General features: G+C 44.5%; 1 protein-coding gene across 1 annotated transcript in view; it reads left to right on the plus strand.

The window, feature by feature from the left end:
- The window catches only part of PPM1K (protein phosphatase, Mg2+/Mn2+ dependent, 1K), a 10,765-nt gene extending 2,687 nt beyond the window's left edge, over positions 1-8,078 (plus strand). Inside the window, exons 3-6 of the mRNA XM_010187211.1 lie at positions 5,363-5,528; positions 6,049-6,193; positions 7,254-7,388; positions 7,881-8,078. Coding sequence (XP_010185513.1) covers positions 5,363-5,528; positions 6,049-6,193; positions 7,254-7,388; positions 7,881-8,012 — 578 coding nt within the window. The 3' untranslated portion in view covers positions 8,013-8,078. The remainder of the gene's footprint in view (positions 1-5,362; positions 5,529-6,048; positions 6,194-7,253; positions 7,389-7,880) is intronic.
- The last annotated feature ends 5,043 nt before the right edge of the window (positions 8,079-13,121 follow it).

A 13,121-nucleotide genomic window follows, 5' to 3' on the forward strand; every position in this document is an offset into this window, starting at 1 on the left:
GTAACAGGGTGCAAAGACAAGTGCAGGTTTCTGAACAAATGAAACTTCTTGCATAGCTGTTGTTAAAATTATTCAATACTATGTTGCTTGGTGTGAATATTTTTGTTGTTGCTGCTGTTTTGAAAGTTACATAAAATTTCAATGCTTGGCATGTATACTTGTCAGAAGCCTGCTTCAACACTGATACAGTTTGCCAGCAATATTTCTGATGAATTGTGGCTATTCTAGACGTGACAGTCAAGACTGTTGCTAAGAAAATCTTGAAAATAGTCTCTGCTTGTGTAACACTGGGTATCTGGGATATGCTGGATGCTCCCCAAGACTGACCTCCTTTTGAAACCTGGCCACACTGACAAAGTGAAAAATAATAGCTTAGTTTGGTACCAGCAGACAGCCCTGCCAGGGTTCATTCCTTTCACTGTACCCGCAAAAACCCCAGAATGTCCAGGACTTTACTAACACATGACGAGCTTTGAAAGCATGTGCCTGGGTGTTCGAAGGAACATGACTCCTGGGACAAATCCTTGTAGCCAAAATTGCATGGATTTTGTTTGATGCATTGTTTATAATACTATTTAAGGGGTAAAAACCTCAAATAATGGCACAAATTTAACAGGACTAGAGATGTCCCTTGTTGGAGCACCTACACTGTCTTCAAGGACACAGCCCTTTGCAGGTCACTTTACAATTACAGAATATTTGAAATTATAGTTGGAAAATACATAGCATAATTATTTCTGTGAGCTTTCAATAAAAAAGGGTGTATATGTGTGTTCCAGGTGCTGCCACTGTGTCTGGCGTGCAGTGCAGTGGTGCTGCTGGAGTGCTGTACTGGCCCACTGGAGGCTGGTCTAGTATCCCCTGACAGTGATCTCCGTGATTGTACCTGCTGTTTCACAAAAAAAGCATAAGAAAGTTGCCATAGGTGCATCTGGGATCATCTGTCCTCCACCTAAATACTTTCTGATCATTAACAGCTTTGAGATATGCCTGAGCCCTGAAGCACAATGTTTGAGATCTCTTAAAAAATGCATTTTTATTTACTTCCACACATTTAAATCTATCCAAACACTTTTAAATCTCTGCTAAAATTAGGCATTGGACACCCTAAAGAATGCTCATGTCCAACAAATACGTCATTATCCATGGGACAATCGTTAACACAGAATTTTCTGATATTTTTGACCGGCCATAAAAACATAAATGTAAAGGCTGAATAGCTTTGCTCAGCAAGGACGGAAATAAGGAAGTTAATCATGTGCTTGAGGAAATTTGAGCATCTCTCTGGAGAAATGTAAGACAAACCCTGTCCTAGTGCAGTCCTACAAGGTAGTGCTGCTGCTTCTGTTCACTGCAGGCGTGATTCGCTGCTCAGAGAAAACAACAAGGAGTCTTTCCACCTCCATGTTGAGTGCATCCAGCTCTGATCACATTGGCCACTCACTTCTGGAATAGCCATTTATTAAAACATAGACGGGTATTAACTGATGTATCAATGTTTGAAGGGCACTTCTGGAATCTTGTTATGCTGAGCAAACAGCAAAAGTTATTTTAAATAACTAAATTTAAAGACCAGTGGGTTTTGGTTTTAAGTTATCCTTTCAAACATATGATTTTAATTTATTTGAATATGTTAACCTGCAACACTGAGGAAAAGGGAGGGCTGCGGAAAGTGTACTTAGATATAAATCCATCAACAGCCTTTTTATCTAAGGGCTCTGAATATTATCTAATGAAGTTAGAAGATACTAGTTACAATACTGAAGGGCTGTTTATTTTGCATTTTCTTCACATGGGTCTGAGTCATATACTCAGTACCTTTTAGATAGCCCCATTTGAGTTGGCACCAGTTTGAACTTGCCATTTGTACGCAATATGTAAATAAATAAATTACCATGCAGAAACAGATTGGGCCATATTCTGTACTGAAGATGTTCCTAGGAGTGGCCATTCTTGTCATGTAAGAGATGGCTGGCCCACTGGCATTGATACAATTCTTGCGTTGGTTGGTTACAAACCTCCAAAGGAAAAAATAAAACAGAGCTTTTATTTTAGCCAAATTCAAACTGGTTTTGTCACACAGTTTTAGCAAGAAGGCGAGGATGGTGGTAATTCCCCTGAAATACCAAGGCTGATTTATCTGTAGCCAAAGATGCATGCGTAAGCCTCAAGTACGGCCAAATTGGACATTGCACAGCTTATGAGGACTTCCTATACCACCTGCAAAAGCCAGTGCAGGCAAAGGCAAGAGTGACTGCGTCCCCTCTTCTGCAGCCCTTACTCTTACGTCACCAGTGTTGCAGGTTTATGTTGTTTGAACTAAGTCCCTGGGTGGATTTCCTATTTGCCTCTGTGTGCATGTTATTGTGGCAGACACTGTACCTGGTCAGCAGCTCTAGAACTGGAGGCCCTGGACTCTATATGCTGGGCTTCAGTGGAAAGAGAGATCTGCTTAATTTTGTCCCAGGTGAAGGAGTCCGGCGGTTCCTAGCCTGTACTACTGGAAGGTTCCCACATCCTCTTTGTCAATTAGTTGAGATGACTTGCAGTAAAAATTGTCCAGTGAGTGTGAAGAACCTATTGAAAGATCTTAGTTCTATAGTGATATCGTTAGGAAAACAAAATAAACTCTTTATTTGTTAAAACAAATATATGTACTGATGCAATATATTTTGATATTATTAAATAACCTAGCAGAAGTCATAGTAAAGCATTAGAAATGTTATCCCATCATAATTCCTGTGTTTTGGAGCTGTGCTAGAAATCACGTAATGCGTGTAGTCTAACTAGATCCATGTCCTTGCACCTCTACCCAGATCATGAACTGGTTCCAAGGAAGGGAGTGTGAGCAGCATTTACTTTTTTAGGAGTGCTATTTAACTAATAAATGTTTATACATTTCAAGTCACTATGACCATTGCCACAACTTTGGAAAATATCTAGACTTGTTCTTTAGAACCATCCCTTGATTTTGTGATAGCAGCTCTTTTAGCTTAGAGAATTTGCACTTGAAAGATGCAGATTCATCTGAATATACAAATGTTTCCAATCGTTTATGAATCAAAGACTATAGATCTTCACCTTTTCAGAAACCGCTTATGTTTGTCAGCATATTTCCAAAACTGAGGAATTAAATGGGAGAGTAGCAGCAGTTCTACATTAATTTTAATGTCTAAATAAAATTTATTTTCTGTGAAATAAAAATGTACTTTTACATAGGTTCTTTATTTCACTTAACTGTTGGCTAAAACAGGTATTTTACTGGTTCTACTAAAATTTCTAATCATACTGGTACTTGCTAGCATCTTATTTTCATAGCATGCCTCAAAGTGAGCCTAGTGCACCACACTAGTCCTGTCTTCAAAACAGAAACAAGATGTCAGTGCTTACCTGAAGAGTCAGGAGCTGCCGGCATCTCAATAGTTGTGAATACCATAGCCTGCGCTGCAGCCATAACGCAGTCCAAGATTTGGGCTAGGTCAGCATGGTTGATGTTCATGACTGACACGTTGGTTAAGCGCATAGCTAAACCAAGTCATCACCGCAGTAATAATACCTGTTTTAAATAATAACACTAGCTTAGTTTAGACTGTTTTGTGAGGTTTTTATGACTCATCAGCTCACTGCTTTCACTGGACAACAGGGCTCAATGCATCTTTCAGGGCTTTGTGTGCTTCAGTTTACTCCTAACCTTGTTTTACTTACGGAGTGCTGAGACCTTGCAAGGTTGGGGAAGGTCCCAGAGCACTCGCATTTCCGTAGTATGTAGGGGGTTGTGCTGCATGTGTGCAGTTTTCTGGCAGCTGGTCAGAAATGGAGCTGACTGGCATTTTTGGGCTTAAACACACGGTCTTGTCCCAGATCCATCCCACTTCCCCCGTGTAAGGGCTGCAGGGCCAGAGGTAGGAGTACATGCAACTGTAGCTGAGATCTGCAGAAGCATTGGTGGAAAGACCTTTAACTGTCACTCACGTGAAAACAGGAATATAACTGGGATTCTCCTTCCAAAGTTAGCCCAAAACCTCTCTCTGAAATTTGTTTGCTTTTAAAACCTGGAAAAAATGGAAAATCCCAGAATGCAGGAAACCTACAGAGGGCCTTTCAAGGAGACGTGCATTGGCTGTGAATGCAAATGTGTTCCGGGCAATAGCTGTCCTGGCCAGTTTTACTGGAATGGCTCAAGTCAGCAGGAGTTACTGCTTTCCCGGTATTCTCACTGGGGTGCCTCTGCATAATTTGCAGGAAGGAAGATAGTAGCTGTAAAAGGAGACTGCTCCTTTCAAAAAGCAAACAAAAAAGGAAAGCTGGGCACTACTTCTGGCATTTCCTTCACTGCAGGTAGAACTGCAGATCTTTTCTGAAATAGGCAGACCTGCATTTCCTGTTTTCAGGCACTTTTTAATTGTTTCCAGAGTGTTGTATAAAGTGAAATGATAAACCCGTGAATTTACTTGCACCACTTAATCCAAGCAGGTCCCTGCGCAGTCAGTCAGCTCAGCTCACTTCCTTACCGTGCAAGAGAGGGAAGACAGCAGCTAGGGCTCTGTTTTGCCCTCCAGGCAGTCACTGTACACCCCTGTCAAGTGATCCCACCAGTGCCCTGGGCACATTGCCCAAAGGGCTGCTGCCAGCTGACTGCAGCGGTTTTCAGGCACAAGGCAAGGCAGAATCCAGCTTCACCTTTGCACTGAGGCCTTCAGCAAGTCAACAGGGACAGGGTCTGAAGGGAACAGCGTTCCTTTCTGTAAAAAAGCCAGTGGCTTGCTGGCTGAACCCTTCGTCTCCTGGCAAGGCTGGGGAAAGCAGAGGGAGATTCCAGCAACTGAGACAGCAACTGGAGGACCCTGCAGACTGGAGTGAGGACATCAACCGATGCTTCTTTTTGGGTGAACTCGGCACAGCTACAATTAGGATTACTCAATTGCCTGCTTCACCACTTAACAGAAGGGAAGAACCATCAGCTTTATGGTGGGCTACCCACGGAGTCACTAGGCCCAGAGATAAGGACAATTACTCTGTAATTTGAAGTGAGCTAATAGGATGAAAAACCTATTTGCTACAAACTGGAAGGAAGCCACTGTACCTGGTACAGCATTTATTCCACTCGCCCTCTTTGCATAGAGCCATGTTGTTGCACAGAAATACCTTTTCCACTTCCTCTCTCTCCCCTCAGTCCTACATGCATGCATGTTTGCTGTACTTTTTTATACGTATGTATAGATTTAGTTTAAACTTAAAAGCAGTTACTGGTAATGTAGAGCATAAGTTGTCTTCATTTTACCAGTTGAAACTGTTGTTATTGTAAACTGTTCCGTGCCTTGAGGCAGTGCTAAAACCTCTCTCTTCAATGTGATGTTTATAGCAACTCTGATAAACTCTGGGACCACTGCAACAGTGGCCCTGCTCCGGGACGGTATTGAGCTGGTTGTGGCAAGTGTGGGAGACAGTCGCGCTCTGCTGTGTCGAAAGGGAAAGGCCATGAAACTCACCATTGACCACACTCCTGAAAGAAAGGAGGAAAAGGAAAGGTACTTGACGGCTGATGATGTTGCTTCCCAGGGAAGGGCCTCGGTCAGGATGTGCTTGTGTTCTGCTGCTGGGTTGGGCCTGGAAAAAAGAAGGGAGTTGAACACAATTCCCCAAGACCATCTCTGAGCTGGCAGAAAGCGGCACAGCTCCACTTAATGCATTTGGTTCTGTTTAGAAGACCAGAGATTTGGAAAGCCCTACATGAGCACAAACAGTCTTGGCAGTAAGATCAGCAAAGCTAGGACTGGGTACAGAGCCATGACCACGTGGTTCAGACTGGTCCAAGACTGCCAAATTAAAGCCAAGATCGGAAAAAATGCACTATGATGCCCAGGGCAGGACTCAGCCTGCCAAGCCACATCCCTTCTGTTACAGCAAAAGCCAACCCCCCATCTCCCAGCTTCAGTCGTCTGTACCGCACTCCGCATCAGTAGCTAGTGACAGAACTTGTAGATAGGGACAGGGGTAATGGTATGAAGCAGTAACTCTTACTCACTTTTTTCTTGTGCCTCTGGACAGGATTAAGAAGTGTGGTGGCTTCATTGCCTGGAACAGTTTGGGACAACCTCATGTGAATGGAAGACTTGCAATGACGCGGAGCATAGGAGATTTGGATCTTAAAAACAGTGGTGTGATAGCCCAGCCAGAAACAAAAAGGGTTCAGGTAAAAGAAGGCCTGGTTAACAGGGACAGCAACATTTGGACTAAGGGGCATCAAAGGTATTTGATGCGGGTGGCAGTACCCACAAGACGTGCCCAGGTAGAACCTGATGGCCCAGCGCCGATTTTTATTTGTGGTGAAGTAACTGGAAACTAATTCTAATGAAGGCATTTCTGATTAAGACTAACAGGATGGAAAAGAATTTGGCCCTGATAGTAAATTCAACCAGATCAACTTCTAAATCCTGTTTGACACAGTACAATATGGGATGAGGGAAGAAAGGTAACACATGATATCCATTACTGAGAGGTGTTAGTCTGTTTGGGGCTTGTGGTCAAATTAATAATTTTGAGGTTAATGCTGATATAAAACCATCACTGAGAACTAGGTGGGATACCAATGGGCTAAATCATTGAAAAAAGTGGAATACTTAGAGATTTGCACATCTGGGCGGAAGAAAGGAGGAAAGAGGGGTTGCATGCATCTTACTATAGTTCTGTAGTTGTCTGGAAAACAGATTAATCACCCAGAAGGTACTCAGCAGAGTTGCCTTCACTTTTACATTAAGGTTCTCCCCTCAGCTCATACTCTGTTTAATACTTTTCCCCAATGCACCTCCCAGGGCCCAGGGAACTTAAATTCAGTTGATCCTAATCAAATGCTACCCACTAGCCCTGAGGGGTTTAGGGAGATGACCGCAGTGCTATCATGTCTTCCTTTAGATCCTAAGTTTAAGGAGGTGTTTTGGATAATGCATGGATCTGATCTTGGGCCTCAGTGTATTCAGAGGGCTGCTTCCTAGAACTGGAAGCACCTTAAGATGCTCTCCTCCAGTACAGGGAACACAGTCTGTGCAGCTGGTGGATGCGCTCAAGGATTCAAGAGGCAGCCTTTGGCTAACCGAGGGTCTGGGGGTTCCAGTTAGTCCTTATGCAGAAAGCAGGAGAGCATGCAGCACTCCCAGAGAAAGTGCTTTGCAACAGAGTGTAAAAAAAATGAAGGCAGATACTTTGCCTTGTGGCATTTGCTCCATTGTTGTGCATAATGTGTGCCTTTATTGCAGTTGCATCATGCAGATGACAGCTTCCTGGTCCTCACTACAGATGGTATTAACTTCATCGTAAACAGTCAGGAGATCTGCGACTTCATTAACCAGTGCCATGATCCTGCTGCAGCTGCCCACGTTGTTACTGAGCAGGTAACGCCAGGGCTTCTCTTGGCACAAAATGCTTCTTCTTGTTTTTTGGTTGGTTTGGTTTCAAAAAAACCCAAATATACACCCACACGTTCAACAGTGAACTGAAGTATGCTGGCTGCGACATTCGCTATTCGTACTGGCTGGCCTTTTCCTTACCCTGAGTGTTACCACATCCTTGCTGGGGAGGTAGGGATGGCACTTCGTTTGGCTTGCTTAGCTCATGATCCACTGAACTGTGTGGGACCATAACTGCAATTTACTTCCATGCTGAGTTTGTCATCAGCATAGACAGAAATGGGCAGCATCCCACAAAGGTTCTGGATGGCGACGTGTCCTATGGAAAGCTCTGGGGTGTACCAGAATCTGCAGCGTCAGGGCTGGGAAGGGGCAAGGAAGTCTTTGGCTTCGAGGCATAATGTCCCATGTGGAGCCAGATGCTTGATTCCTTTTCCAAGCAACTTGATGATGCTGACAAATTGTTTCCTCTCTCAGGCAATACAATTCGGCACTGAAGACAACAGCACAGTTGTCATAGTGCCATTTGGAGCATGGGGAAAATACAAAAACGGTGAGATCAACTTCTCTTTCAGCCGCAGTTTTGCTTCCAGCGGGAGGTGGGCGTGAAGACCTGCCACAGCTATCTTTTCCTGCCCTAATCTGGACACAATGTGCTACAGAAGAACACATCCATCGGTTCATAGGTTGACTCAGTGTCTTGTCCATCTCTTCTGTTCTCAGTATTATAGAAGACGCCACTGCTCCCTTGGTGTGTAAAGTCATGTTGTTGCTTATGGTTGATCACATTTTGCTGTGTTTTATTCCAATGGGCATTGAGGCAGCTATTTCTTTGGGTTGGTAGTCCCAGCAGCTCTGTACATCACTTTTCTTCATGTGGACGAGGCTTTGGGCTTTCAGAGGTGTTGCACAATTGTCTCATACCTACCCGTGTTACCCAGGACCCTTAGTTACCTGGCAGCTGTGTAAGTCTGAATGTCTGAGCCACATGCTGGCTTCTTTGGGTGTTAATACACAGGGGAACAAACGCACAGTTTCTTGTCTTCCTCTGCTGCGCAGCCACCCAGAACTCCCCTGTGCTTCAGGAGAAGCAGATGAAAAATAAGGGGGAAGTTTCAGCAGTGTTTAGGTTCTGATGCCAGCAGCATTTGGTGTAGCTGAACAACTTCCTGAGACAGTGCTGCTTTGGAGGGCTTGATGCTCTCACTGCCATCATCTGTGATCCTCTGGCTCCAAGGAGATGGAGCAGGCTGGAGCCACATGCCGTTGGATAGATGGGAATGTCTCTCCATTGGGTCTAAAGTCTGTACGCTCTCTGTGGACCATGTAGCAGCCCCTTGCACTGTGTTCTTTTCAGTGTGCCAGGAGTGTGCAGGAGGGAAAATGCCACACATTTTTGAAATCCAGAGACTCTCATCAACTTGAATTTATTTTCTTTTTTTTTTTTAAAGGAAAAACAAGTAATTTTGAAGAGTTTACTAATCAAGATTCTTCTGATGTGTAAGACAGGAGAGTTTATTTCTTTATAAATATATTAAGAGTTTCCTGCCCTCCACTGAAGGTTTCTTTCAGTTAGTTTTGATCCTCTCTTCATGGTACACAGGGAGCTGTAAAACACGCAAAGCAAGCAAGCTAGAGAAAGGATTATAATGAAATAAGGTAATTTTTATAAGTTTTGGGTATTGTTTCTAGTAGGTGTCAGACATTTGGACACCAGAAGGTAGTTTTATACTTAAAGGAAGCGTTCCCACTTCCCTTTCTGGAGGGAGTCTGCATCCGGTGAGGCACAGGGGAAGCAGAGCTCTGAGGCAGCTGAGATCTCTGCAGTGACACAGACCACAGGAGATGTGTTGACATGGTGGCAGCAGGCAAAGATCTTTCCTAGTGTGCCTCAGACATCCTTCTTTCTCTGGTACACATCAGGTGTGCAGCTCCCATGACCTCTGAGTCACCCTGTTGTAACAAAATTTGGGCAGAGAAGAATTGGGCTCTTCTCAGGCTTGCCACAGTATTTTCCATTCTGTGGATGTTTCCAACAGCACAATTGTAAAAGCAAAACAAAACAAAAAAGCAAAAAGAAAAATTGCCTGCTAATAAATAACCTTGCAATAAGGAAAAATTTCTGAGATGCCTGGCCTGGTTCTCATTTTCCAGTGTGAAATATGCATTTTCCTTACGTTTAGCCCTTAGGCAGTCGTTCCATGTGTTTTCTTGCCTCTGGTCAAAGGCCTGGGAGCACCCTGCAGAGCACAGTGTTGTGCTGACAGCATTAAGTACTAGGTGCTTCGAGAGTATGCTGCTTTTGTCCCATCACTTGGTTTATTATGTCGTGTATATAATGTGTATATTTGGGTTGTATGTACGAAGAGCTTGCAAACTGGTATCTGTAAATCTCTATTGTCTTGGATGCTGTTGCCCAGGCCTCCGTAACAAGTGCAGCACCGGTTTACAATAATTATCCCTTCTCTCTTGCCAGATTTTCCCCAGGGCTGGGGTTCAGTCTTCACCTGAGGTCAAAATGTTTGCTGGTCATGGTCCTGGGCTCAGCCTTGCTCACCTGAGGCAGAGGGCACTTTTAGTTCTAAGCAGCAAGCACAGGGTCTCAGTCTGGCAAAAATGGCAAAATTCAGCCTCTCCAAAGCACCCGAGGGGAGGTCACACCTGACAGGTCCAGAGAGCTGCTCTGGGAACATGGTTACGAGCAGCTTACGCTGCAGTGTGACAGCCTTTCTCCTGCCATAGAAGTGACCTGCTAAAGCAGCAAGGGCGACAGTTCCTAGCAAAGGGTTAACCGCAGCGCACAGGGGCCTTAATCTGGGCGCAGGGTAGGGTTGGAGCCAAGCTCTGCAGAGGGAGTTGCTGTGGGGGTGGCTCTGGTATCGAATGTCAGACAGGCACAACCCATGCAGGAGGCATTTGGACAAGCTCTGGGACACTGACACCTTCCAAGTGCTGCTCATTTCTGCTGGGCCAGTGGCCGTCCATCCAGGCAGAGGCTGTCAAGGGCACTGGGGCTGTTTGTGACAAGGACGTGCTGAAGGACATGCTGGAGTTTTTTGAGCAGTGCTGCCAAGCTGAAGGCGTGGTATTAAATGCAGGCTGCTAATAAGAACCACTGCAAATGAAGAGCAGATGCTCTGAGGAATAACCTGGCAGTTAGAGCAGCTTCTAAGCACTGACCTAGATGTAACATCAAATGACAGTCTTTCCTCTTGTTGGAGGTTTTGGGGCATTTTTTTATTTTATCCCAGTCTGGTTGCCTGATTTCATAGAGAGCAAAAGTGGGTGAGGGCTTTTATTTCTTCCAACAGAGTGGTTATCCTCTCAGAGGAAGGATCCATCCATAACTTCCTGTAAATTTTATAAAGGAAGGGATAAGACAAAGCTTTGCAAAGTAGAAGATGGTTAGACAAATAAAAACAGTTTGGAAAGGCCTTCTGGGTGTCATCTGTCCTGGCCTCCTACCCAAATCAGGGCTAACTTCAGAATTGCATGCTGCAGTGAAGGAATGTGTCCTGACATGGAAATGCAGGAACTGAAAATGGATGGGAGAAAGAATTTAGCATGCAGTGTCATTTATCTGTGGAAACACTTCAAAATTGTATTGAAGTTGAAAACTTGCCAGTCTTTGAAAAACAAGAGGCACTTTGTGTAGCTAAATAAATGTCACAGATCAATTAGCACATTCATAAAACTAACAGATACGAGCCATTTTGCTCAAAGCAAAAGTGGACCAGTGACTGACAGGAGATTAGAGAGATGCATTTCTTACACACAGGTGATTCCCTGCCTGTTCACTCCAGTTTTCTTCATCTCATTCTGAGGTAAATGAGCTACTGATGAAGATGAAATGCTTTGCCAAGACGCCCAGTAGTCTGCCCGTTCCTCCTTCCATTAAGGACAGAGGTACTTTCACACTGGTTTATGTGGATTTCTTACTTCATGCTGCACATGGCAAGAGTGAGTGGCAGCTTGGAAAGCACAGCATGTTGCAGGGACACTCCATTACGAGGACCATTACTTTCTGCCTGCTGAACCACAATACTGCTTTTACCTACCTAGATGACAGCGAACTCACCTAAGATTTAGGGGCAACTGCACCAAATCTTGTTTTTCTCCACGAAGTTGGGAAAAACCTGCAATTTCCTGGGTGATGGAGTTTTCATCATTTGACACTTCTCACTGAAGAGGCATTGAAACACGTCGCTGCCTTTGCATTTCAGTTTTGGAGCTGTTTTGACACCCATACTGTGTTGGCAGAATGAGGTTTGCCAACACATTCATGTGCCGATTGGGACGTGGGTGTATGGCACTGAATTTGGAGTGCATGGACTATGAGATTGATGGGGTAAAGCCATGCTGGGGAAAATGGGAGTGGTTTGTCACAATGGTACCAGGGGATCAGATTAGCAGTGCCTTGCTAACATCTGACCAGCAAACCCCTTGGCATAGGGTTCTCCCCCAGAGCCAGGTACTGCTCTGCTGTGATGAAGCTGTACTTCTAGGGCTTTTTCCTATTTAGTCAATTAGTCCCCTGCTGTCTATGCCAGCTCTGCAAGCAACCAGCTTTATGCCCCAGGTACCAGCAAAATTCTCTTGCCTTAGCAGAGAGATCCTTTCAACTTGAGGACAAAAAAAACCCCAAATTGTCCTAACAACAGCAGTTGCCTGTCAGAGAGTTTTGTTATTGAAGGATTCAATTCACTTTGAGTGAAATGAAACAGAATCTCAGTTTGCTCTCTGACTCCGTCTTTCACGTGCATCTGTTGTTTCAATGAAAATAATATTTTTTAATCACAGACTGAACTGAACATTAAGGGTGACTTCCTGAGCAAACAGTAACAAGTGTTTGCTTCTTTCCTGCCTTTTAGGGGCAGACTCTGAACTCCATCACATCTGGTAAGAGTATTTTCTTGCCTGAACGCTCCCGCTGGAGCAGTGTTGTCTCTCACAGTGCAGGCACTGCAGGAGGGTGGGCTGTGGGTGCAGGGAGGTGAAAAATGCCGCCCAGTTAAATACTTGTTTGTACTGTGAGGATATGGAAGGCACAGGGGGGCTCATGTTGCTGGAGGATTTACTAGGAGAGGCATTGAGACTGCACCTGCAGTTCCAGCTCGGTCTCTCTGCCACCTGGAAAGCGGGGTTTCATGCTTTGTAGGGGAAACTCGCTAAAATGTCATTTGGGGCCTTGATTTAGGAGAGCTGATCTCTCTGGAAGGTGAACACACTGCAAGAGATTGAAATGGGGATGAAGTGCAACAGTTCGTTTAATGCAGGGCCCTCAGTGCTATCAGTCCCTTCTGGTTGAAAAGTTCAGGGTCAGAGAATAATCATGAAGCATAGTTTGTGGTTGAGAACAGGGGTGTGGGAAGAAAGCAGCAGTATTACTGCTTTTTATGTACTTGGAGAACTGAGAATTGTGAGGAGCTTAGACTTGCCACAGGATTTCCACTGACTTTCACAGGATCAGGGTATTGGATCGCCTTTTCTGTCTCTGCAGGTGGATGTACTGTGGTCAAAGGCACTCAGATTTCTAGCTAAGGGAGATGCACAAAAAACCCAGATATTGGTGAAACTGGTTGAATATTGTCTTTTCTTAAGTGAAGTCACTTGGGCACTGCTAGGTACATTGGTCACTCACCCAGCAAGCCGAATGTATTATATAGCAACACTCCAGGTACTCCTTGGTTCCCAAGCTGCTGTCAATGAAGAGATACC

Source organism: Mesitornis unicolor, unplaced genomic scaffold (assembly GCF_000695765.1).
Source record: "Mesitornis unicolor isolate BGI_N332 unplaced genomic scaffold, ASM69576v1 scaffold496, whole genome shotgun sequence".
Taxonomy (NCBI): domain Eukaryota; kingdom Metazoa; phylum Chordata; class Aves; order Mesitornithiformes; family Mesitornithidae; genus Mesitornis; species Mesitornis unicolor.